The sequence below is a fragment of the Nycticebus coucang genome, chromosome 7 (assembly GCF_027406575.1).
Source record: "Nycticebus coucang isolate mNycCou1 chromosome 7, mNycCou1.pri, whole genome shotgun sequence".
NCBI lineage: Eukaryota > Metazoa > Chordata > Mammalia > Primates > Lorisidae > Nycticebus > Nycticebus coucang.
Window position 1 is genome coordinate 113,702,956 of NC_069786.1, and position 27,845 is coordinate 113,730,800.

General features: G+C 41.5%; 1 protein-coding gene across 1 annotated transcript; it reads left to right on the plus strand.

Annotated features, from left to right (window-relative positions):
* Positions 1–20,455: 20,455 nt before the first annotated feature.
* RPL37A (ribosomal protein L37a) lies at positions 20,456–23,923 on the plus strand. Its single transcript, XM_053597669.1, has 4 exons — positions 20,456–20,574; positions 20,912–21,040; positions 21,922–22,004; positions 23,802–23,923. Exons 1-4 carry the CDS (start codon positions 20,572–20,574, stop codon positions 23,863–23,865), a joined length of 279 nt encoding a protein of 92 aa, XP_053453644.1. The 5' UTR covers positions 20,456–20,571; the 3' UTR covers positions 23,866–23,923.
* Positions 23,924–27,845: the final 3,922 nt, after the last annotated feature.

Below are 27,845 nucleotides of genomic sequence, written 5' to 3' on the forward strand. Positions count from 1 at the left end.
CAATTAAGTCACCCTACCCCCCACAGGCAACAATTGGAAAAGGAAAATCAAACCTTCCTACAATCACACACCCAGGGTACCACCTGAATAGTCCTTGGGTGATTGGCTCAGTTCAAAAGGTCCAAATCAATTGTCTCAGTCAGCACCTGTCTCAGGTGGGCGAGTTTGAAAGGTCTCTGGCAACTGGATCACAGGGGTCTGGTGACTTCTCAGATATGGCTTGCTCCAGTGCTCCGTAGAGTCAGGAGGACCCACCTTTCAAATAGATCAGTCTGGGAAGGTTGATGCCTCATTCCCCACCTTGCACCTCTGTCACACCCAGTCACTGATAGTCCCGCAGGTCTTTGACGCAGTTCCCTGTAGTGAACAGATACTGCGGGGGTTTGTACCTGCCCGAATCACAAGGAAATGTATTTCTGCTCATCCAGGCCACTGCGCTGTGCTTCTATCTAGCACGGGGAGGTGAGGCCTGACAACCTTGGGAGCTTGATGGAGGCTAGGATGTGTTCACTCAGTTCTAGCCCCACTCCTGATTGATGTTACTGACAGAACAGAACAGAACAACTTTGTGGGAATTTGTTTCTGTCCCTGCTAAATTCCCCTGCAGAAGAGAAGCTGTTTTGAGTTCCCAGTGCCTGCCCCTCAGGCCCTGTCTTTGCTCCTGCAGGTTTGTATTCGGTTACCTGTCAGTTGTAGCCTCCTGTCTTCCTTTGTCTGTAGGCTGACGATCCATTGAGGGCCAGGTACGTCTTAGGCTCAGTGAAGTGGTCCTCTCAGTTAGCCCCACCCTGAGATCTTCCCGGCTCTGTACGTGTGTTTCTGGTCCCCATGCTCCACCCAGGCCAGTACCGCCTCAGGCAAACCCTTTACTCATGGGGCCTGCGTTTCCATCACAAATCTGTTCCATGATGGTTGCCACCTGAGTAGATGCCTGGCCTGCTCTGGTTGCCCAGGGAGACAGGGAGTGTGGCTTCAGAATATCCTGGAGTGAGCCCTATTGTTGCTAAAAGATGGCTGCTGCTCTGCACCTCGGGACACTGCTGCTCCGGTGTGGTTCCCTCTCAGCCGACTGTACTCTCCACACTCCTGTGTCCCAGAGTCAGCACTGATCAGCTGCAGTTTAGGCCCTGTCCATACCCCTCAAGAAATCACCCAAGAATCTGGACTCCTGGGGCACAGGCCTCCAGACCTCGGAGTGAAAGTGGAGAGGAGTGCTGGGAGCTCAGAGTTGCAGGTAGAGAATATATACAGTTTTATACAGTTTTATGCCTGGCATGAGAACACTGTGGCATCCTAGTAGGGGAGGTAGGTCCAGTTTTTAGAGAGTCTCTCCCATGGAGTGTAGTGGGAGGGCCATTGAACTCTGCTCATTTGTTTGTGGGGCACTCCAAGCCATTCTCATGGGGGAGGGACTCCCGTCCGCTTGGTGATGGATTTTGTACTTTTTGTTTGTATCCTTGGGGTCGCAGCTCACCTCAGCAAGGTTGATGTGTGTTCTTTGGCCTTCTCTCTTGGTGCAGCTTTAATCCACCAGGTTACTTGCTAAATTTCTGTCCTTTAACTCTCAGAAATGTAAGATTTAAACCTAACCATCCAACATTTGGATTTAGCAGACATCTACAGAACATTTCATCCCAACAAAACTGAATACACATACTTCTCATCAGCCCAAAGAACATATTCCAAAATTGATCACATCTTAGATCACAAGTCTAACCTCAGTAAATTTAAAGGAATAGAAATTATTTCTTGCATCTTCTTGGACCACCATGGAATAAAAGTTGAGCTGAATAACAACAGGAATCTGCATACTCATACAAAAACATGGAAGTTAAATAACCTTATGCTGAATGATAGCTGGGTCAGAGATGAGATTAAGAAGGAAATTGCCAAATTTTTGGAACAAAACGACAATGAAGACACAAATTATCAGAACCTCTGAAATACCGCAAAGGCAGTCCTAAGAGGGAAATTTATAGCACTGCAAGCCTTCCTCAAGAGAATGGAAAGAGAGGAAGTTAACCACTAAATGGGACATCTCAAGCAACTGGAGAAAAAAGAACACTCCAACCCAAACCCAGCAGAAGAAAAGAAATAGCCAAAATTAGAGCAGAATTAAATGAAATTGAAAACAAAAGAATTATACAACAGAACAATAAATCAAAAAGTTGGTTTTTTGAAAAGGTCAATAAAATAGATAAACCTTTGGCTAACCTAACCAGGAAAAAAAGAGTCAAATCTCTAACCTCATCAATCAGAAATGACAAAGACGAAATAACAACAGAGTCCTCAGAAATTCGAAAAATCCTTAATGAATATTACAAGAAACTTTATTCTCAGAAATATGAAAATCTGAAGGAAAGTGACCAATACTTGGAAGCATGTCACCTTCCAAGACTTAGCCAGAATCAAGTGAAAATGTTGAACAGGCCCATATCAAATTCTGAAATAGCAAACAACCATACGAAATCTCCCTAGAAAGAAAAGCCCGGGACCAGATGGCTTCATGTCAGAATTCTACCAAACCTTTAAAGTGGAACTAGTACCTGTATTACTCAACCTGTTCCAAAATGCAGAAAAAGAAGGAAGACTACCCAACACGTTCTATGAAGCAAATATCACCCTGATCCCCAAACCAGGAAAAGACCCAACAAGAAAAGAAAATTATAGACCAATATCACTAATGAATATAGATGCAAAAATATTCAACAAGATCCTAACAAAGGGAATCCAGCAACACATCAAACAAATTATACATCATGACCAAGTCGGTTTTATCCCAGGGTCTCAAGGCTGGTTCAATATACGTAAATCTATAAGTATAATTCAGCACATAAACAAATTAAAAAACAAAGACCATATGATTCTCTCAATTGATGCAGAAAAAGCATTTAATAATATCCAGCATCCCTTCATGATCAGGACACTTAAGAAAATTGGTATAGGAGGCGGCACCTGTGGCTCAATCGGTAAGGCGCCGGCCCCACATACTGAGGGTTCAAACTCGGCCCCGGCTGAACTGCAACTAAAAAATAGCCGGGCATTGTGGTGGGCGCCTGTAGTCCCAGCTACTCGGGAGGCTGAGACAAGAGAATCGCTTAAGCCCAGGAGTTGGAGGTTGCTGTGAGCTGTGTGATGCCACACACTCTACCGAGGGCCATAAAGTGAGACTCTGTCTCTAAAAAAAAAAAAAAAGAAAAAGAAAATTGGTATAGGGTGGTGCCTGTGACTCAACAGAGTAGGGTGCTGGCCCCATATGCTGGAGGTGGCAGGTTCAAACCCAGCCCCGGCCAAAGAAAAAGAAAATTGGTATAGAAGGGACATTTCTTAAACTGATAGAGGCCATCTACAGCAAACCCACAGCCAACATTGTATTGAATGGAGTTAAATTGAAATCATTTCCACTCAGATGAGGAACCAGACAAGACTGCCCATTGTCTCCACTGCTCTTTAACATTGTAATGGAAGTTTTAGCCACTGCAATTAGGAAGAAAAGGCGATCAAGGTTATTCATATAGGGTCAGAAGAGATCAAACTTTTGCTCTTTGCAGATGATATGATTGTATATCTGGAAAACACCAGGGATTCTACTGCAAAACTCTTAGATGTGATCAAGGAATACAGCAGCATCTCAGGTTACAAAATCAACATTCATAAATCGGTAGCCTTTATATATACCAACAATAGTCAAGCTGAAAAAACAGTTCAGGACTCTATTCCATTCACAGTAGTGCCAAAGAAGATGAAATATTTGGGAGTTTATCTAACAAAGGACGTGAAAGATCTCTATAAAGAGATCTATGAAACTCTAAGAAAAGAAATAGCTGAAAATGTTAACAAATGGAAAAACATACCATGCTCATGGCTGGGAAGAATCAACATTGTTAAAATGTCCATACTACCCAAAGCAATATACAATTTTAATGCAATCCCTATTAAAGCTCCACTGTCATACTTTAAAGATCTTGAAAAAATAATACTTTGTTTTATATGGAATCAGAAAAAAACTTCGAATAGCCAAAACATTACTCAGAAATAAAAACAAACCAGGAGGAATCACGCTACTGGACCTCCAACTATACTATATATAAATCAGTAGTGATCAAAACAGCATGGTACTGGCCCAAAAACAGAGAGGTAGATGTATGGAACAGAATAGAGAACCGAGAGATGAATCCAGCTACTTTTGTTATTTGACCTTTGACAAGCCAATTAAAAACATTCAGTGGGGAAAAGATTCCCCTTAACAGATGGTGCTGGGTGAACTGGCTGGCAACCTGTAGAAGACTGAAACTGGACCCACACCTTTCACAATTAACTAAGATAGACTCTCACTGGATTAAAGATTTAAATTTAAGACATGAAAGTATAAAAATGCCAGAAGAGAGTACAGGGAAAACCCTTGAAGAAATCTGTCTGGGTGAGTATTTTATGAGGAGGACCTCCCCCCACCTCAGCAATTGAAGCAGCTTCAAAAATACACTACTGCAACCTGATCAAACTAAAAAGCTTCTGCACAGCCAAGAACACAGTAAGTAAAGCAAGCAAACCGCCATCAGAATGGGAGAAGATATTTGCAGGTTATATCTCTGACAAAGGTTTAATAACCAGAATCCACAGAGAACTCAATTGTATAAGCAAGAAAAGAACAAGTGATCCCATCGCAGGCTGGGCAAGGGAGTTGAAGAGAAACTTCTCTGAAGAAGACAGGCTCACGGCCTACAAACGTATGAAAAAATGCTTATCATCCTTAATCATCAGAGAAATGCAAATCAAAACTACTTTGAGATATAATCTAACTCCAGTAAGATTAGCCCATATCACAAAAATCCAAAGACCAGAGATGTTTGCATGGATGTGGAGAAAAGGGAACACTTCTACACTGCCGGTTGGAATGCAAATTAATACATTCCCTTTGGAAAGATGTTTGGAGAACGCTTAGAGATCTAAAAATAGATCTGCCATTTAATCCTATAATTCCTCTACTAGGCATATACCCAGAAGACCAAAAATCACATTATAATAAAGATATTTGTACCAAAATGTTTATTGCAGCTCAATTCATAATTGCTGAGTCATGGAAAAAGCCCAAGTGCCCATCGATCCACAAGTGGATTAATAAATTATGGTATATGCACACCGTGGAATACTATGCAGCCTTAAAGAAAGATGGAGACTTTGCCTCTTTCATGTTTACATGGATGGAACTGGAAGATATTCTTCTTAGTAAAGTATCTCAAGAATGGAAGAAAAAGTATCCAATGTACTCAGCCCTACTATGAAACTAATTTATGGCTTTCACATGAAAGCTATAACCCAGTTATAACCTAAGAATATGGTGAAGGGGGAGAGGGAATGGAGGGAGGGGGCAGGATGGGCAGAGGGAGGGTGATTGGTGGGATTACACCTGCGGTGCATCTTCCAAGGGTACATGTGAAAGTTAGTTAATGTAGAATATAAATGTCTTACCACAATAATTAAGAAAATGCCAGGAAAGCTATGTTAACCAGTGTGATGAAAATGTGTCAAACGGTCTATAAAACCAGTGTATGGTGCCTCATGATCGCATTAATGTACACAGCTATGATTTAATAAAAATAAAAAATAAAATAAAATAAAAATAAAAATGTGAAAGACAATCCTTGCTGTACATAAACAGACTTGGACTGGATTTTGCCCACTGTCCAGTTTGCCAACTCCTGGTTTAGGTAGCCTGGTTCAATTGCAATATTATGCAAGCTGCACATGTGATTCTAACTTCTCTAACAGAACATTTTAACAACTTTAAAAAGATTAATAATTTATTCAACCCAATATATTATCATTTCAACTTCTAAATAATACTTAAAAAATGAAAGAGAAATTTTACAGTCTGTTTTTTGCACTAAGTCTGCTATACAATGTGTATGTGATACGGAAGCAGCTTGGTTTGATCAGCCCCAGGTTTTAGATGCTTAGGAGCCATGGTGGCCTGGTGGGAGGTGGCCCAGTGCGGACAGAGCCTATATGGAAAGAGATGCTAAAATTCTTCATAAAATTTTCCCATATGGCTGTACACAATGATTTTTTTTTTTTATTGTTGGGGATTCATTGAGGGTACAATAAGCCAGGTTACACTGATTGCAATTGTTAGGTAAAGTCCCTCTTGCAATCATGTCTTGCCCCCATAAAGTGTGACACACACCAAGGCCCCACCCCCCTCCCTCCATCCCTCTTTCTGCTTCCCCCCACATAACCTTAATTGTCATTAATTGTCCTCATATCAAAATTGAGTACATAGGATTCATGCTTCTCCATTCTTGTGATGCTTTACTAAGAATAATGTCTTCCCCTTCCATCCAGGTTAATAGGAAGGATGTAAAGTCTCCATTTTTTTTAATAGCTGAATAGTATTCCATGGTATACATGTACCACAGCTTGTTAATCCATTCCTGGGTTGGTGGGCATTTAGGCTGTTTCCATATTTTGGCGATTGTAAATTGAGCTGCAATAAACAGTCTAGTACAAGTGTCCTTATGATAAAAGGATTTTTTTCCTTCTGGGTAGATGCCCAGTAATGGGATTGCAGGATCAAATGGGAGGTCTAGCTTGAGTGCTTTGAGGGTTCTCCATACTTCCTTCCAGAAAGGTTGTACTAGTTTGCAGTCCCACCAGCAGTGTGAAAGTGTTCCCTTCTCTCCACATCCACGCCAGCATCTGCAGTTTTGAGATTTTGTGATGTGGGCCATTCTCACTGGGATTAGATGATATCTCAGGGTTGTTTTGATTTGCATTTCTCTAGTATATAGAGATGATGAACATTTTTTCATGTGTTTGTAAGCCATTCATCTGTCATCTTTAGAGAAGGTTCTATTCATGTCTCTTGCCCATTGATATATGGGATTGTTGGCTTTTTTCATGTGGATTAATTTGAGTTCTCTATAGATCCTAGTCATCAAGCTTCTGTCTGATTGAAAATATGCAAATATCCTTTCCCATTGTGTAGGTTGTCTCTTTGCTTTGGTTATTGTCTCCTTAGCTTTACAGAAGCTTTTCAGTTTAATGAAGTCCCATTTGTTTATTTTTGTTGTTGTTGCATTGCCATGGCAGTCTTCTTCATGAAGTCTTTCCCCAGGCCAATATCTTCCAGTGTTTTTCCTATGCTTTCTTGGAGGATTTTTATTGTTTCATGCCTTAAATTTAAGTCCTTTATCCATTTTGAATCAATTTTTGTGAGTGGGGAAAGGTGTGGGTCCAGTTTCAGTCTTACATGTAGACATCCAGTTCTCCCAACACCATTTATTGAATAGGGAATCTTTCCCCCAAGGTATGTTCTTGTTTGGTTTATCGAAGATTAGGTGGTTGTAAGATGTTAGTTTCATTTCTTGGTTTTCAATTCGATTCCAAGTGTCTATGTCTCTGTTTTTGTGCCAGTACCATGCTGTCTTGACCACTATGGTTTTGCAGTAAAGACTAAAATCTGGTATGCTGATGCCCCCAGCTTTATTTTTATTACTAAGAACTGCCTTAGCTATACGGGATTTTTTCTGGTTCCATAAAAAACACAGAATCATTTTCTCCAAATCTTGAAAGTACGATGTTGGTATTTTGATAGGAATGACATTGAATAGGTAGATTGCTTTGGGAAGTATAGACATTTTAACAATGTTGATTCTTCCCACCCATGAGCATGGTATGTTCTTCCATTTGTTAATATCCTCTGCTATTTCCTTTCTGAGGATTTCATAATTTTCTTTATAGAGGTCCTTCACCTCCTTCGTTAGGTATATTCCTAGGTATTTCATTTTCTTTGAAACTATGGTGAAGGGAGTTGTGTCCTTAATTAGCTTCTCATCTTGACTGTTATTGATGTATACAAAGGCTACTGACTTGAGGACATTGATTTTATATCCTGAAACATTACTGTATTTTTTTGATGACTTCCAGGAGTCTTGTGGATGAGTCTTTGGGGTTCTCTAAGTATAAGATCACGTCGTCAGCAAAGAGGGAGAGTTTGACCTCCTCTGCTCCCATTTGGATTCCCTTTATTTCCTTGTCTTGCCTAAGTGTATTGGCTAGAACTTCTAGCACTATGTTGAATAGTAAAGGTGACAGAGGACAACCTTGTCTGGTTCCAGTTCTAAGAGGAAAAGCTTTCAGTTTTACTCCATTCAGTAAAATATTAGCTGTGGGTTTGTTATAGATAGCTTCAATCGGTTTTAGAAATGTGCCACCTATGCCTATACTCTTCAGTGTTCTAATTAGAAAAGGATGCTGGATTTTATCAAATGCTTTTTCTGCATATATCGAGAGGATCATGTGATCTTTATTTTTGCCTCTGCTAATATGGTGGATAACGTTTATGGAATTGCGTATGTTAAACCAGCCTTGCATCCCTGGGATGAAGCCTACTTGATCATGACGAATGACTTTTTTGATGATAAGCTGTAATCTATTGGCTAGGATTTTGTTGAGAATTTTTGCATCTATATTCATGAGTGAGATTGGTCTGAAATTCTCCTTTTTGTTTGGGTCTTTTCCTGGTTTTGGTATCAGGGTGATGTTTGCTTCATAGAATGTGTTGGGGAAGATTCCTTCTTCCTCAATTTTTTGGAATAATTTCTGCAGTACAGAAATAAGCTCTTCCTTGAAGGTTTGATAGAATTCTGGAGTGAAGCTATCTGGACCAGGGCATTTTTTGGTTGGAAGATTTTTTATTGTTTCTTTGATCTCAGTGCTTGAAATTGGTCTGTTCAGGAGCTCTATTTCTTCCTGGCTAAGTCTAGGGAGAGGGTGTGATTCCAAATATTGATCCATTTCCTTCACATTGTCAAATTTCTGGGCATAGAGTTTCTGGTAGTATTCAGAGATGATCTCTTGTATCTCTGTGGGATCAGTTGTTATTTCCCCTTTATCATTTCTGATTGAGGTTACTAGAGATTTTACTTTTCTATTTCTTGTTAGTCTGGCCAATGGTTTATCTATTTTATTTTTTTAAAAAACCAACTCCTTGTTTCATTAATTTTCTGAATGATTCTTTTGTATTCAATTTCATTGCTCTCTGATTGATTTTGGATATTTCTTTTCTTCTACTGATTTTAGGCTTACATTGTTCTTCTTTTTCCAATTCCATAAGATGGCTTGTGAGATTGTTGATGCGCTCTCTTTCTGTTTTTCGAATGTAGGCATCTAAAGTGATGAATTTTCATCTCAAAGCTGCTTTTGCAGTATCCCACAGGTTTTGGTAGCTTGTGTCTTCATTGTTGTTATGCTCAAGGAAGTTAATGATTTCCTGTTTTATTTCTTCCTGTACCCATCTGTTATTCAACAGAAGATTGTTTAATTTCCATGCCTTTGTGTGGGGTCGAGCATTTTTGTTAGAGTTGAGTTCCACCTTTAGTGCCTTATGGTCTGAGAAGATACAAGGTAAAATTTCAATTCTTTTGATTCTGTTTTGTGTCCCAGGATATGATCAATTTTGGAGAATGTTCCACGGGGTGATGAGAAGAATGTATATTCTTTATCTTTGGGATGGAGTGTTCTATATGCATCTATCAAGCACAGTTGTTCTAGGGTCTCATTTAAATCTCTTATATCTTTGTTTAATTTCTGTTTAGAGGATCTGTCCAGCTCTGTAAGAGGAGTGTTAAGGTCCCCTGTTATGATGGTATTATCGGATATCATATTGCTCAGATTGAGTAAGGTCTGTTCCAAGAATCTGGGAGCATTTAAATTGGGTTCATAAATATTTAGAATTGAAACATCTTCTTGTTGTATTTTTCCCTTGACCAATATAAAGTGACCATCTTTTTCTTTTTTGACTTTAGTTGCTTTAAATCCACATGAATCTGAAAATAAGATTGCAACTCCTCTTTTCTTCTGAATGCCATTTGCCTGAAAAATTGTCTTCCAACCCTTGACTCGGAGCTTTAATTTGTCTTTTGAAGCCATTTATGTTTCTTGCAGACAGCAAATGGATGGCTTGTGTTTTTTAATCTAGTCAGCCAATCTATGTCTCTTCAGTGGGGAATTCAAGCCATTAACATTTATTGAGATAATTGATTAGTGTGGTAGTGTTCTATTCATCTTATTTCGTGAGAGTCCATTGCTTAGTTTTATCTTTTGCATCAGTGCGGAGGTTAGGTTCTGTCCTTTAATTTCTGAGTTTTTACTTTGCTGCTGATCCATTGTGGTGGTCAGTGTGCAGAACAGGTTGAAGTATTTCCTGTAGAGCTGGTCTTGTTGTGGCAAATTTCCTCAATGTTTGTATATCTGTAAATGATTTGATTTCTCCATCAATTTTTAAGCTTAGCTTAGCAGGGTACAGAATTCTGGGTTGGAAATTGTTCTGTTTAAGTAGATTAAATGTAGATGACCATTGTCTTCTTGCTTGGAAAGTTTCATTAGAGACGTCTTGGAGAAGCTTGGTTAGAGTTGAGGCGACCTGGGGTCTGATATCCCTCTGAAAGCAGTATGTCAGAATCTTTGGTGACATTTGGGAAAATTTCTTTTATAATATTTTCTAGTATGGCTTCCATTCCTCTGGGGCATTCTTCTTCCCCTTCTGGGATTCCAATAACTTGTTTGTTGGAACGCTTCATAAAGTCCCATAATTCTGACAGTGAACCTTCTGCTTTCTCTCTCTTCTTTTCTGCCTCTTTTACTATCTGAGTTATCTCAAGAACTTTGTCTTCTACCTCTGAAATTCATTCTTCTGCATGGTCTAACCTGCTGCTGATACTTTCCATTGCATCTTTAAGTTCCTTAATTGACTGTTTCAGTTCCTTCAGCTCTGCTATATCCTTTTTATATTCTTCATATCGTTCATCTCTGATTTGATTCTGTTTTTGGATTTCCTTTTGGTTATTTTCCACTTTATTAGCCGTTTCCTTCATTGTTTCCATCATTTCTTTCATTGTTTTCATCATGTGTATTCTAATTTCCCTTTCTGTCATTCCTAACATTTCTTTATAGGTGGAATCCTCTGCAGTAGCTACCTCATGGTCCCTTGGCAGGGTTGTTCTGGACTGGTTCTTCATGTTGCCTGGAGTTTTCTGCTGATTCTTCCTCATGAGTGATTTCTTTTATCTGTTTCCTTGCCCTAATTTTCCTTTCACTTCCTTTTGCTCTTTAAGTTCTCGTGCAGTTGCGGGCAGGTTTAGACCGATTGAACACACACGATCACTTGCCGGTTTTCCACTGTTTTAGTCCTCTCTTGGACTCACGGTGCCCAGATGCAAGGAGGCTGTTACTCGGCCGACATCTTGCTCTCCTCCACAACAGAATATTTTCAAGTAACTCTAAACAAACTTTTTTAAAAACACATCCCCTCACCTTACTCAAAGTCTAACATTCCCTCCCACAGCTGATAGGGAAAAAAACTGTCCTAGGGGAATGCTGAATCCATAGAGTTCAGGCACCAGAAAAGTGACTATCCCTTAAAAACTGTACTCTTAGCAGAGTCTGCCAGATTCTTCAGCTAAATATTCAACTCTGCACACAAGGATTTTTATAGTCTTGGAGGCTCATTAATGGAAACAGTGCAGTCACTTCATTAGGGAAAAGTGGAATGGGTTAAGACGCAGGAAGCAGAAAGGTTTTGGGATTACAATCAGATTTTGAGAGAATTTTAGAAAGGAGCATTTCTTCCTCGGCCTCTCCAGTGCCTATCCATGGATTCTGGCCTATGCATTTGAACCACAAGGCTTGAGAAATATTACAGAGGCTCTTCTATGACCCTGCAGATGTTTCTCGAGACGCTATTACCTGTCCGCTCCTCACTCTAGTCCCTACTAGAGAAGTTTTCATGCAGCTGCTCCATGGGCACCACTGGAAAATCCTCTGCCCACATTTCCCTCCCACTCTTCTTTCAACAGATTTTGAGTACCGAGCTTTCTTCCTCTTTTTCTTTTTTTTTTTTTTTTGTAGAGACAGAGTCTCACTGTACCGCCCTTGGGTAGAGTGCCGTGGCGTCACACGGCTAACAGCAACCTCTTAACTCTTGGGCTTACGCCATTCTCTTGCCTCAGCCTCCCGAGCAGCTGGGACTACAGGCGCCCGCCACAACGCCCGGCTATTTTGTTGTTGCAGTTTGGCCAGGGCTGGGGTGAACCCGCCACCCTCGGCATATGGGGCGGGCGCCCTACTCACTGAGCCACAGGCGCCGCCCCTCTTCCTCTTTTTCAACTGTCCTGAGCTTGGATCAAGTTCTCTCTCTCTACTTCTATCAATAGGTTTTTCTTATTCCAGGAATATAGTTAGGATACAAAGGGTCTATGGGGCATACCCAAGGAGTGGTTATACTTCCAAAATCAAAGGAAAATGGGTAGATTATTTTAGAGACATACATACCTGGTATTGCTTAGGACAATCACTATTGTTAAGTGACTAAATCCTTGCTGTATTCACCTTGTGATCTGCTGCACAGATGCCCTTTGGGATACTACAAGGAGCCACATCAGTGGCTGCCATGGAAGGGCTTGCTCTCATTCCTTGCAGTTTAGGGCTCCTATGTGAGACCACTATCCCTCTCCAGTTTTCGTGAATATGGCCTGTTGAGCCTTCACCTGAGGTCTCAAGTTGAGCCTCAGTTTCAGCTGTTATGGAGAAAAACCCATTCTCTCTTTGAGATATCCCTGAGGTCCCCCAAAGCAAATTTTATTTACATGACAAGCCTATGTATTTTCAGACCTCTGAAATTTGTTAAAGTCACCTAGCCACTTCTGTATAATTCAGCAAAAGACACTTGGACTTATTTATATAGAGTGAATAACTTTAAGACCATAGACCATTGCTCTGGGCTACAAACCTGTATGCCACCTTACTGTGCTGAGTACTTACTGTAGGCAATTGTAACACAACTTCGTGACTCAATTTGTGAATCTAAACATAGGGAAAGTAATACATTGTGCCACAATATTTATAATGGCTATGACAACACTGGTGATAGAATGACAGGAATGTTTTAGCTTTGTCGTAATCTTACAGAAGGTTTAAACAAGGATTTCCACACTAACTCCTTTTTCTCTTGTATTTCACAGCTCAGTCTAGACCTCCAGAACTGTGTTTTCTGGGAGTGTCTAATGCAGGCGTCCTCAAACTGCGGCCCGAAGGCCACATGAAGCGGTGTGAATTGTATTTGTTCCCATTTTGTTTTTTACTTCAAAATAAGATATGTGCAGTGTGCATAGAAATTTGTTCATAGTTTTTTTTTTTTTTTTTTTAACTATAGTCCGGCCCTCCAACAGTCTGAGGGACAGTGAATTGGCCCCCTGTTTAAAAAATTTGAGGACGTCTGGTCTAATGGAATGAAGAAACTCTCGCTCCATCTCACCCCACTTTTATCTCTGTCATCCAGTGTACCCTTAAAGAATCTTAAAATCTCCCCTAGCCCATGGAGCTTGTCTCTGCCTTCCCTTACCAGGGTCACTGCGTGGCATCTTGTTTCCTGAGTGACCCTCGTGATTTCCACCTCTGGGACTGGCATGAGGCAGCAAAGGATCCTGTTAGCCTCCATCTACTTGTGCCTGAATTAATCATGTCTTTTTATTTCTGGGCTTCTGATGAGCCTTTTGCTAGGTCAGTGGGAGAGCTGAGAAACTGAGCAGAAGATGCTGTCCCCACACTGCTGGCTCTGAATTGCTGCCCCATCTGTACATTCTTGTTTTTTAGGCCCTTGGTGCTTTTGGGAGGTCTAACCCCTTTTTGTGCAAAGGGGAGAGAAAGGAACCCATCTTCTCACTTCTCACCAAGTTCAGGATTAGCAACATAAAAAGTGGCTTGGAAGTTTAAAGGGGGTTAATTGAAGCAGTCTCTCATACCTGTGTTTTGTTTTGGTTTTGTGTCTCCTGTGGGATCTCAGTGAAGGAACTGGATTTTTAACCGTAACAAAAAGCATTGAGAAGTCTATGAATCATTATGACAGCCAATGAGACATCCTCTGCCCACATTTCCCTCCCACTCTCCATTCAACAGATTTTGCATGTCAGGCTTTCTTCTTCATTTTTAACTGTCTTTTTTTAAGGGTGAAATATAATATGGAGAAAAGTTCATAAAGCAATTTATGGCTTAACAAAACATTATAAAATAGACACCTATGTAACTATGACCCCAAGGTTATGAAAATAATAGCTTGTAGAAGCTTTACTGTTTTGCCTTTAATGTTTAGATCTGTAATCCACCTGCAGTTTATTTTTGTACATGGGGTGAGGTAAGGTCAAGGTTAATTTTTTCCATATGGATATGCAGTTTTCTCAGCATCACTTATTGTAAAAACTGTCCTTTCACTCACTGCTCTGCAGTACCTTCTTTTTAATATTATACATATGATATAAAAATTAATCTAGACATGCATAAGTAAAAAAATAGATGTTCTATATTCTCCTCTCTCTCACCTTTAGCCCTACCTTCTAGAGGTAATGACTAATGTAAATAATTTGGGATAAAACCATTTGTAATTACCCATGTATATAAATATATATGAATGTACATAGAATTTGTTTTTATGACGATTATATCAAGTTCTTCATACTGAAAATACCTCTTTTTGCATAATTTATTTGGCCATTGTTTCATATAGATCTATCTGTTAAATTGTTTAGCTTAAAGCTGCCTCTTTATATATTTTAAGGTGGCACTGAAGGTTTCTCTGTACAGAATGAACTGTACTCTAACTGGATGTGTAAACAGGCTGACCGACTCTAGTAACAAGTAACTAGTCTCAGCCATCACAGCAGCCAAGTTTCAGCCAATCATAGGCTGCCAACTGCTAAAAATGTGGAGATTGTTCACAAAGTCCCAGCTGCAGATGCTGGCATGGGTGTGGAGAGAAAGGAACATTTATACACTGTTGGGGGGATTGCGAACTAATACATCCTTTTTGGAAAAAGTATAGAGAATTCTCAAAGAGCTAAAAGTAGACCTTCCATTTGCTCCTCAATCCCATTACTAGGTTATCTATGCAGAAGAACAAAAACCATTTTACTATAAGGACATTTGCACATTTGCACTAGAATATTTATTGCAGCTCAATTCACAATTGCCAACATGTGGAAACAACCTGCCCATTAACTCACAAATGGATAAATAAACTATGGTATATGTATTCCATGGAATACTATTCAGCCATAAAGAAAGGTGGAGACTTCACATCTTTTGTTATTTACCTGGATGGATTTGGAGACTATCCTCCTAAGTATTACAAGAATGGAAAAATAAGCATCCTGATGTACTCAATATTAATACAAACTAGTAGATGAACAATTACATGCCCATATGACAGAAAAAGACAATTAAATTCAAGAAGGGGGGAGGGGATGGGAGGGAATGGACTTGGTAAGCTCTCACCTCATGGGCACAGTGGAGGGGTATATGGCACATCTCCGGGATGAAGGTTCAACTGCAACTTGGACTTTACCTAACAAATGCAAACAATGTAACCTAACTGTACGTACCCTATATTAATCTGACCATAAAAAGCAAACCAACATGCTTTTTTTTTTTTTTTTTTGTAGAGACAGAGTCTCACTGTACCGCCCTCAGGTAGAGTGCCGTGGCATCACACGGCTCACAGCAACCTCTAATTCTTGGGCTTACGCGATTTTCTTGCCTTAGCCTCCCGAGTAGCTGGGACTACAGGTGCCTGCCACAACGCCCGGCTATTTTTTGGTTGCAGTTTGGCCGGGGTTGGGTTTGAACCCACCACCCTCGGCATATGGGGCCGGCGCCCTACTCACTGAGCCACAGGCGCCACCCTCCAACATGCATTTTTTAAAAATATGGAGTTGTAACCAATCTAGCTGTTTCTGTTCCTCACTTCCATTTTCTATATGTCACTTTCCTTGTTCTTTTCATAAATATTATCCAACCATGAGGCAGCTCCAGAGTCACTCTGAATTTACTCTGGTTCCAGGCACTGCCCAGTTCACAGACTGTGATTTGCTCAATTAAACTCTGTTAAATTTAATTCATCTAAAGATTTCTCTTCATTTTTTTCTTTTAACATACCTTATCCCTGTAAAAGTTGCTGAGTAACTACCCCCATCCGGATGGATGCACTGTCTGGTGTATATGTTCTGTGAAGTACAACTACAATGATTTTATTTTATTTTATTTTTTTGTAGAGACAGAGTCTCACTTTATGGCCCTTGGTAGAGTGCCGTGGCATCATACAGCTCACAGCAACCTCCAGCTCCTGGGCTTGAGTGATTCTCTTGCCTCAGCCTCCCGAGTAGCTGGGACTACAGGTGCCCGCCACAGCACCCGGCTATTTTTTTGTTGTTGTTGCAGTTTGGCCGGGGCTGGGTTTGAACCCGCCACCCTCGGCATATGGGGCCGGTGCCCTACTCACTGAGCCACAGGTGCCGCCCAACTACAATGATTTTAAAGTGAAGCTGAGGAGAGAAGGAAGAATGGAAAGAATCCATTTCCGACAACCTGATTCTTTCTAAGGCATCAGGACTGCCCTCTGCAGCCCTTGCCCCTCTGGCTGGACCAGCTCTTGCCCTTGGCTTGCAGGGGTCCTGACCATGCTTTGCAGGCCTGCTGGCTCTTGTCTTTGGCCCCCTGATACTTCAGTGAAGAGCAGGCTGTCTTCAGGCACAAAGTGAAGGAACAACACCCCAGGATAAGCCCTTTCTGTCTCCAGCATAAGATGAATTTGAAATGTGGCTTGAACTTTGGATTTCTTTCGAGAATAAATTGTCCCACACACCCCAAGAGAACTGGTTGACTCAATGGCTAAAAGAACTGCTCTTTTGGGTGGCGCCTGTGGCTCAGTGGTAGGGTGCTGGCCCCATATACCGAAGGTGATGGGTTCAAATCCCAGCCAAACTGCAACAAAAAATAGCGAGTCGTTGTGGCGGGCACCTGTAGTCCCAGCTGCTCGAGAGGCTGAGGCAAGAGAATCGCCTAAGTCCAAGATTTGGAGGTTGCTGTGAGCTGTGTGATGCCCTGGCACTCTACCGAGGGTGATAAAGTGAGACTCTGTCTCTACAAAAAAAAAAAAAAGAAAGAAAGAAAGAAAAAGAACTGCTCTCTGGAGGTGACTTTTAACTTATTTATTTTTCTAAAGGTAAAATGTGAATTTTGAGTGTTCCTGAAGAGCAGGGGTGAGTCAACAGGGATTTTTACTGAAGCTTTTATGGGGATGCATTATGGTTAACATTCTCCGCACTTGAAGGTCCTTTAATGTGGATGGAAATTTATTAGCCCGCAGATAAGAGAAATGGAGATTTTTATGAGAGGCAAAGTTCTCTGCAGTCACTCAGACTGATTTCATGAGAATGCTATTTGTACAACCTCAAGCTTACTATTTAGAGAGAATTGTTCAGTTTTGATAAAATAGCTCTGAACATGAACAATTTCCTCCTATTACGAATGTTTCATTGTCAGCTGCTCTACTGCATTCTACTTATACTTCATCTTTTCTCTCCTTTCTCTCTCCCCCTCTCCCTCTCTTTCCCCCTGAAAGCTAAAGACAGACACAGGAGGCCGTGCAGGGCACAGTGGCATGGGGGAGGCAGCATATTTGCTAAGTGATGATCTGAACTGGGCTCCAGAGCCAGCCCAAAAGGGCTTGCCTCAGCTCCACCTGGGCAGCTTGGCCTCTCCCCTGGGTCACCTGAGTGCCATTTCTGCTTGGCCAAGAGGCACAGACTGCATCAGTGGGACCATTGTGTTTGTTACTCAACGCTCCTTCCAACAATTTCTTTTCTTTATTTTTCACCGATATGAATGTGTTTTTAATACGTAGTTCTTTGGAGGCAGGCATAGTTTTAGTGCAGAGCTTTCCAGGCAGCATCCCTCAAACCCAATGCATTTCCTTTCTGTAGAGAAAGGGACTTGTTCCTTTGACCCCTTGCCGTTCTTCCACCCTAAGGGGGCAGAGGGCACATAGAGCCTGTGGTGGAGCTGAAATGCCTTGAGCACATCATGCTCACCTTCTGGCCTCAGGTGCAGCCCCCAAAACTAGAGCAGCCTCACTGCCAAGCTGAAGAAATTAAAGAGAAAAGCGATGGAGATATTTTTAAGGAAAAGCAGAAAGCAGATTTGTTGTAGTCCCTTCAATATGCTAAAAGAGCATAGAAAAGCATAGAAAAGATAAAAAGAGACATCGAAATCAGGTATCAGCAGCAACTGCATCTCAATAATGACTACTACTATAAAATGCCCACGAGGCATTTCATTAAATTTGTTTCATACTCCTGAGACCATCATAAGCTATCTTTTTGTAGCTGAGGAAACAGAGACTTCTGCTGTAACACAGTAGAAGGAACACAGGTCTAGAAGTCATTTACTGGCTGTATGATGTTGGGCAAGTCATTTGAATTCCCTGGGCTTCAGTTTCTAGTTTGGGCTAGATTATCTTTTCAGTTCTAACATAAGTGGACTGACTTTGTGAAGCAAAGAAACTCAAATATACAAAACTGTTTATAAACCCATTGTATTTATACCTACTATCTTTCTTTTTCTTTTCTTTTTTTTTTTTTTAGATAGAGTCTCACTCTTTGGCCCTGAGTAGAGTGTCATGGTGGCATAATATCTCACAGCAACCTCAAACTCCTGGTCTCAGGCAATCCTCTGACCCATATGTAGCTGGCTCCCAAGTAGCTGGGACTACAGGGACTTACCACAATGCCCAGCTAGTTTTTCTATTTTTAGTAGAGACAGGCTCTTGCTCTTGCTCAGGCTGGTCTTGAATTCCTGAGCTCAAGCAATCTGCCATCTTGACCTCCTCCTGAGTGCTAGCATTACAAAACCCACTGTCTTCAAACCCATCTCTATATATGGGTGATAATTCCCCATCCAGCAAATACTCATTACCAGTGACATGCCAGGTTCTGTACTGGTCCTGGGGTATAGAGATGAACAGTGTAGGCCCTGCCATCATGGAATTGACTTGTGGTGACCTTGGGTAGTAATGGCGGCTTTAAATAGACTTTATATTTTAGAACAGTATTAGCTTTCTAGAAAAATCGAGGCAATAGTATGGTTTCAGTTTACTCTCACCCAGTTTCCCTTATTATTAACATTTTTCATTAGTATGGTACATTTCTTACAACTAACGAACCAGTATTGAGACATTATTATGAACTGAAGTCCAGAGTTCATTCAGATCTTAGTTTTTACCCATTGTCTTTTTTTCTGTTCCAGGATACTGTGTTACATTTAGTCATTTTGTCACCTTAACTCCTTTTGGCTATGGCAATTTCCCAAACATTCCTAGTTTTTGAAGACCTTGACAGTTTTGAGGAGCAGTGGTCAGATATTTTTGTAGGTTGCCCCTCTCTTGGGATTTTCTGGTGTTTTGTTTCATGATTAGACTGGGGTTATGAGTTTTGGGGAGGAAGACCAAAGACAAGTGCCATTTTACCAACAGGATTTATCACTGTTGATGTTGACTTTGATCACCTGGCTGACATTAGGGTTGGTGAGGTTTCACCTGTAAAGTTATCTTTTTTTCCCTCTTGGGAGGAATTCACACATGCGAACTTACTTTAAGACAGTTAATAGTAAGCTTTGTGAACTGAAGTTACCTGTTCCCAGAGTTCTGATTGGAAACACGGCCAGGCAAGCCCCACTACTACACCTTCCAGGGTTCATCGTCTTTTATGGTCCTTAAATCTGGGATTTGTCTTATATTTTTATTCCAGCGGTTCTCTGAGCTTCTCTCTTCTGGCCTAACCACCTCCTGAGAAGAGACAGCAAAACTTTCTAGTATGGATTCTATATGAATAAAGAACACCACGTGCGTAGTTGGGGGACAACCCTCCACTTCCCAGCCTCAACTGGGAACCTGGCTTTTTTTTGCTGACTGCTTTGAGGGAGCGGTGAGCACAGAGAACAGACTGTGGGTACAGATGAGATGCTGGGAGTTTAAAGTTTCAGGGAGGACGGAGAAACTACCTGGCGGCCCAAAGGTGGATTCTCAAACGGAGTGGAGAACTAAGAGAACAGAAAGAAGCTGGAAGACCAGACTCCACAGTGCCAGTTCCTCCCCCCCAGCCTTCCGATCGGACTTTCGTCAGGGACCACCAGGCTGTCCTGAACCAGGCTCAGTGGAGCTGTCTTCCGAACACTTGGAGATTTTACACCTTTTTAATGTGGCTATTTGTCTCCTGCCCGGGCTGCAGCTTGATCTGAGAATGGAACCTTGGATTTTAGTCGTCATCAGTATCGCCCGGATCTGCTGCTTTAAGAAACTATAATGTCCTGGGCAAAGAAATGAGATTTGGAGTCACAGACGGTAAGATTTGAGCTCTTTTTACGCCAAATCCCAGTATGCAAATCACCTAAAATCTGAATCGGCTTCCCTGTGCATAAATTGGAGGAATTCGTACGTGCGTTGCAAGTTTTTGTGACATATGTAAGGTAACGTGCGTATGCTTCGCCAAGCAGTAGTTCGTAATCACAGTTCGCGCGCGCGAGCGAATGGGAGCCCCATCTCCCGGACGAGAGAACCGCGGGAAACCTCCCGACCATAGAGTTCAGTTCCTAGCTTGGCCTCCGCTCGCCACTTCCGTCCCGCCACCTGACACAGCGCCTGCGCCCTGCGTTCCTTCCTTTCTGGGCTCGGGCCTGGTTCGTGGAGACATGGTGAGTCTGGTTCGCCGTGTGGCCTAGATTTTTATCCACCCTCATCTAACCTTTTCTTGGTTTCTTCGCCTGCACCGGCATCTGCTCGCTTGACCTGACCTGGGTCCTCCCTGGTCCTTGTACCCCAGCACGAGACACCCACTCTCGGACGTAGCCCAAGCGGAGGGGGATGCGGCTCGGCCAAGCCTGGCCCATTCGGGCCGGTTTAACTCCGGGCCTTTCTCATAGGGGAAATTTGGGGAAAATCTGGGTCACAGCAGGGGTGAGGTGGAGGGACGGTGTGTGGAGTCGCCGGGTCCTAACTCATTTTAAATATTGTTGGTGTTCCTCTGAAAAGGCTAAACGCACCAAGAAGGTCGGGATCGTCGGTAAATACGGGACCCGCTATGGTGCCTCCCTCCGGAAAATGGTGAAGAAGATAGAAATCAGCCAGCACGCCAAGTACACTTGCTCCTTCTGTGGCAAAGTAAGGTGGTCTCTTGGGAGGGGGAGGGCGAGGAGGGAAGGCAAGTTTCCTTCCGAAGTGAGGCTTCTCCTTAAATTAGTTTATAAACCGTGTGCTCGTGAGCAGTCACCATTGTACATAACTGTTGATTATCAGGAGATAATGAGTGTTGACCGATACCTTTAGATGATGTGAAACGTTTTTCATTTAAAGAACACCACTTAGAAACCAAAGGATCTAAATAAATAAATAAATAAATAAATCATTTGACAGAGAGCCCCATTGTCAGCCAGACCTGCCTTGTGGGAAATGATTCCATCAGTTTTGTGTACTGATGTCTAGTCTGAATCTAATGACATGCTCGAGATTTTTTTTTTTTTTGTAGAGACAGAATCTCACTTTTGTCACCCTCAGTAGAGTGCTGTTGCATCACAGCTCACAGCAACCTCTAGCTCTTGGGCTTAGGCGATTCTCTTGCCTCAGCCTCCCCAGTAGCTGGGACTACAGGCGCAGGCCACAACTATTTTTTGTTGCTGTTTGGCCAGGGTTGGGTTTGAACCATATGGTATATGGGGTCGGCATGCTACTCACTGAGCCACAGGTGCTTGAGATTTTTGTTTAGTAAAAGTTACAGTGTTTTCAAAGTATTATATAGCAGCAATCCTTGCTTTTTCTTTCTTTTTTTTTTTTAAAGGAATTGGGATTTAAAATAATTAAACATCCCTAGCAATACCTTTGATGAATCCAACTTTTCCTCTCATGAATTTAAGGGCATTAGAAACATACTGTAACCTCATAAAACGTACTAGCTTTGGTTTTCTTGGATAACTTATGCTTCTGGATGCTTGTAAATTAAAAGATTGTTGTTGGTCCCTGTCAAGTAAATTGGTTCTCTTTTATAGACCAAGATGAAGAGACGAGCTGTGGGGATCTGGCACTGTGGTTCCTGCATGAAAACAGTAGCTGGTGGTGCCTGGACCTACAAGTGAGTCCACTTCTTTGGGGTAGTTGGAAGTGGATGGATCACATGGGGGTGGGGGCTGGATTCTAGGCTTGTTGCTGTATAAGCTAGTGTTAACTCTTTCACAAGATTGACAAAGTAAGGATGCCTTTGTTTTCAGGACTCGAATTATGGTCTATTTTTAGTTATTCACACAATAAACACAAAACTACTGACATAAAAGTTGGGATTCTGATTTATATATTGGAATCCTAAGGTTTTGGGGATCATTATTGTGAGGATTATGATGCTGTGTAGGTCCATTAGTGGGGCTGAGTCTGTATTGGACTTGGATTTACATTGCAAGTTTTTATAAAAGTAGCTAAAAGAAGTCAACCTAAAACTATATGGAAACTTGAAGCCATATGGATCACCATGCCTTTGTCATTCTAAACAGTTTGGTTTGGATGACTTAAAGTTTGTGACCCTGATAGGGCCCGGTGATACTGTTGAGGTAAACCTCTGCTGGTTATTGCTTGCCTTGACTCTTTTAAAGAGTATCCATATCTGGAAATAAAAACTACTTTTAAAGGTCTCTGATCTTGGGATTCTTTGCTGATGCAGACGTCCGAAGTGTTCTTCCTCTAGTCACTGTCTAGACCTGTGCAGTCCCCAATACACTAGCCACATTCAAAAATGATAACATGGCTACTGTGATTAAAGAATTGAATTTTTTAAGTTTTAGTTAATTTTAAACTTAAACCAAAGCAGTATAAAATACTGGGAAATTTGAAATGGTAATAGGGACATACATTTAAGTTTCTTGTGGGAGTTTTGGGTGAGGGAAAATAGGGACTAGGTGCACTCTTTCTGATGGTAAGGCGAATTAACATTCACCCACCATATAGCATGGTAATATGTTTTTTAGGTATAGTTGCAGTAAAAATTTTTGTAGTCATTTCTGTACACCTGTCTTTACTAAAGGTGTTTTAGTCTGCTCTATTGCTTAAACTTTGTTTTCTTGATGTCTCTCACTATACCATGTTGTAATTTGTTTCTTCTGGCATTCTGTCCATTCCCTTTTAATGGATTTAGGTTGGCCTTTCACGACCATCTTTTAGGTTTTGTTTTTTTTTATTTTTTATTAAACTGTGTTAGTTTTTTATTGTTGTTGCAGTTTTGGCCAGGGCTGGGTTTGAACCCACCACCCTCAGTATATGGGGCTGGTGCCCTACCCACTGAGCCACAGGCACCTCCCAGGTTGTTTTTTTTTTTTTTTTTAATATTCTTGTCTGGTTTCTCAGACCAGAACCTTAAGATACAGATGGCTCTTAAAGGATGCCGTCATGTAGTTTAGAAGCCACTAATTTGTGAGCACAACTCTTATGTTGGTTGAACCTGTAGGTTAATTGCAGTAAAGCATTGACAGAATAGTCTGTCTCGGTATAATTCTTAGGTTTGTTTTTTTTTTTTTAGAGACAGAGTCTCACTTTGTCACCCTTGGTAGAGTGCCGTGGCATTATAGCTCACAGCAACCTCCACCTCTTGGGCTCAGGTGATTCTCTGTCTCAGCCTCCCAAGTAGCTGGCACTATAGGTGCCCGCCACAACGCCCAGCTATTTATTGTTGCAGTTTGGCTGGGGCTGGTTTTGAACCCACCACCCTCAGCATATGGGGCCAGTGCCCTACTCACTGAGCCACAGGCGCCGCCCTCAGTATAATTCCAAGAAAATTTCCACAGAGACAATATGATTATAAAATGAAAATCAGCTGAATTTACTTATTTGCCATTTTGTATGTTAACATGGTTAATTATTTTGGAAACTGAATTTTTCTTTACAGCACCACTTCTGCTGTTACAGTAAAGTCTGCAATTAGAAGACTGAAGGAACTGAAAGACCAATAGAAGCTCTAACCTTTTCAGACAACACAAGTTACTAATAAATGGGTTAATTTATGTAACAGAATTGCCTTGGTTTGTTCTGATTTGCAGTGTGTTAATAGTGCTTTTTTAAGAGTATTGGAAATTGAAGTTCTGATTTGTTTTGGGAAAGCATGGTGTGATGGATTTTTATAATCCAGTCTTAGATTTGTAAAGGTGTAGGATATGTATGCTAAAGGATAAAGTAAAGGATATATATACACTTCATCTTGTACTTTTGATGTTTCTTTTTTTTTTTGTAGAGACAAAGTCTCACTTTATGGCCCTCGGTAGAGTGCCGTGGCCTCACACAGCTCACAGTAACCTCCAACTCCTGGGCTTAAGCGATTCTCTTGCCTCAGCCTCCCGAGGAGCTGGGACTACAGGCACCCGCCACAACGCCTGCTATTTTTTGGTTACAGTTTGGCCGGGGCCGGTGCCTTACCGACTGAGCCACAGGCGCCGCCCTACTTTTGATGTTTCATTTGACCATACACTGTTGGTATTTTCAGAAAACAATTATAATTTCACAACAAATTATTAAAAAGTCTGCTAGTCTCCATTTTTCAGTTTGTACACAGGGTTCATAGGATTGAATTCAAGTTGATACAAATCGTCTTAGTAACAAAAAAAAATAAGTTGCCTTGGAGAAATTTAAGAGTAATAATTAGTGACCATTATTATTATTCACCCTTTTCCATCTTTGTTCACTTTGTCACTTATCACCAATTTTGCTGTTTAAGCTACTATCTGTGATGTGGACTTCACAGGCTTCCTTGGTGGTGGTATGTCTATCTTTTTTTTTTTTGGAGACACTATGTCCCTCTCGGTAGAGTGCTGTGGCTTCACAGGTCACAGCAACCTCAAACTCTTGGGCTTAAGAGATTCTCTTGCCTCAGCCTCCCAAGTAACTGGGACTAAAGGTGCCTGCCACAACGCCCAGCTATGGCTATTTTTTGATTGCAGTTTAACTGGCCTAGTCTGGGTTCGAACCTGCCAGACTCAGTGTATCTGGCTGGCGCCCTACCCACTGAACTGCCTAGTGCGGCCTAGTATGTTTGTATTTTATCCATTTTGGAGTCAGTCCTTTAAGAACATAAGTAATCTGACAAAAATGTGGAGTTTTAAGTAGTGCATAAGAAAAGCCTTTCTAAAGACATTTCCCTTCATTTGTACTCCAGTGTTGGCTCACAAATGTCTACCTCGGGGTAACGCTTAACTGTATCATGCTCTTTAATTAGATAGCAGTAAATGGTCAGATTTTTTTTGTTTGGGATCTTAACTGCCCTCAACAGTGTTTGGCTTATTATAGTATCCCTAATACCTAGCTTAAATTCCTGCAAATGGTAGGCCTAAGTATTTGATGAGTAAACTTGTGGATCTTGGTTATTTTTTTTTTTTTTTTTGAGACGGAGTCTCATTTGGTTGCTCCCCAATAGAGTACCATGGTTTATAGCTTACAGCAACCCCAGACTCTTAGGTTCAAGCAATCTTCTTGGTTCAGTCTCCCAAATAGCTGGGACTACAAATGCCTGCCACAATGCCCAGCTAGTTATTTAGAGATGGGGTCTTGCTCTTGGCTCAGGCTGGTCTTGAACTCATGAGCTCAAGTGATCCACCTGCCTTGGTCTCCCAGAGCGCTGGGATTACAGATGTGAGCCACTGTGCCCATCTGGATCTTGGTTTTGTAACGAAATGGTGCCCCCTGTTGATTTTCTATTGTGAAAATAAGTACTGTGGGTTAGTAGGTATGGCACCAGGAGTGACAAGTCAGGGTTATCAGACTTCTAGAAGTGATTCTTGACATGGTTTTCATAGGAATCTCTTGATGAATGACTAGGATTTCACATTAGCTGAAAGTTGAATGAACGTTATTAGGTAGCCAAATGCTGTGGTTAAGAGCATCATCTTAGCCAAACTGCCTAGGTAATTGTGTGACCTGGCTTAAGTGACTTCTCTGCTTCAGTTTCCTGTAGGATGCCTGGTGGTAGATCTATACTATGTGGTAGGAGTTAGGATTAATAATTTAGGGTCTAAATTTGAAGGCTCTGTCTTAGGAATTTGAATGTAATTAGGGAGAACAAACTTTTTTCTTTCAAATTTTTGTCTAGCCAGGGTCTTTCTGTTTTTCCCAGGCTAGTTTCAAGCTCCTGGCCTCAAGCAATTCTGCCTAGGCCTTCCTACCCACTGAGCTACAGGCGCCACCCCCCACTTTGAGATCAGAGGTATGAGCCCAGCCCATTTTTGTAATCAGTGAAGTATGCCTTGTAATATACTTTTTAAAAAATGACAGTTGGAGAGTAGTGAGTAGGTGCATACTGATAGAGACTGGTTAAAAACATGTTAAATATTTCTATACCTGGGAATAGTGACTTGCCCAAGATCACAGGCGATTGGTATAGGTATAGTTGAAAATAAGGTTTCAGACTCTTAGTCCCTACTTTTCCTGCTGTATGAGGCTGCCTTGTATTTTCTGGGTTCAGGGTATGTTTCTTACTTACATGCTCCATCCTATACTAAAGATTCCTGCCTTCATTTTACTCTTCAACCCCATCCTCTGGCTTGTTCTCAGGGTTTTCCTCAGCCTTTGGTTCAAAATCATGTAACTGAACATTACATCAGGATAAAAAGAATGAGTAAGGCATGTTACTTACATGAGTAAGTTTCCTTGGGCAAGTTATTTAAGCCTTTTGTTGACTTTATTTTCCTCATTTGTAAAATTGGTATAATAGTTTTTCTTTCAAACAGAACAAATCGGTAAATTGGGTCCAGAACAACTAATGGTGGGGTTCTCGGGAGCCTGGATTGTAGAAATAGGGAAGACTTTGTGTATTTTTTAGGGAGGTGTTTGAGGGGCTGTTAGGCCAAAAGATGGGAACTGCCTGTGGCTAAAGAGGATGAGGTGGGGTTCAGGCTACTATGTGCTATTCTCAAGGGTGTTGGCCTTCAGGGTTGACTGTGGCATGACATTGTATATGGACATGCATGATTTATGCCCAGGATGTGAAGCACTCTTCTGAGGTTCAATTTTTTGGGGGCTCTTGAGATAGTCCTTATAAGGGGAAGGTTTATTTTGCCCTTGGGCTGGATTTGTCTGTGCTGTTTGGCACATTTGAGTTAAGGATTAGACAATACCCTATTTCTCCAGGGGCTTTGCAGTCTTTTTTGTTTTTCTTGAGACTAGAGTTTCAAGCTGTCGCCTGGGTAGAGTGCTGTGGCGTCAGAGCTCACAGCAACCTCCAACTCTTGGGCTTAAGCGATTCTCTTGTCTCAGCCTCCCTGAGAGGCACCTGCCACAATGCCCAGTTAGTTTTTCGTTGTCGCAGTTGTTATTCCTTTAGCTGGCCCTGGCCGGGTTCGAACCCACCAGCCCTCAGTGTATGTGGCTCGCGCCCTACCCACTGAGCTACAGGCGCCACCCCACAGTTTGCAATCTTAACTGTGTTTTAATCTAATTGTGGATTACACAGTCTCTCTTTACTTTACAACAGGCTGTAGAGCAAATAAGTTCACTGTTGACTACATTTGCACAGTAACCATAAAAGAACTGTTCCAAGCTCTGTGGGAAAAGGATAGAGCCATTTTCTTAAGAGGGCACTGACTGGAGTTGGAATAAATCATTTTTTAAAAATGGAAACTATGAGAACTGAAGATGGATTCAATTCCTGGTGGCTGAGAGCTGGTTCCTATAGCTTCTCTGTTCTGTCCTCCCATTAAATTGTCCACTCAGCACCTTTCAGATGTATTAAGAACTGGGAGAGTACTATAAACAACCAAATGCCAACATCACTTCCATCTTAGGTGCATTTGAAAGAGCACTGGAGGTGTGAGAGTCTCCCTCTGCATGTGGTTCCTTCTAGGCAGTGATCAATGAACAAAGCAGAAAAGACTACATGGATCTGCAACTTTATGATTTATTATCTACACCCACTGGGCCATAGTAAGTAGAACTTTATATGCAACTA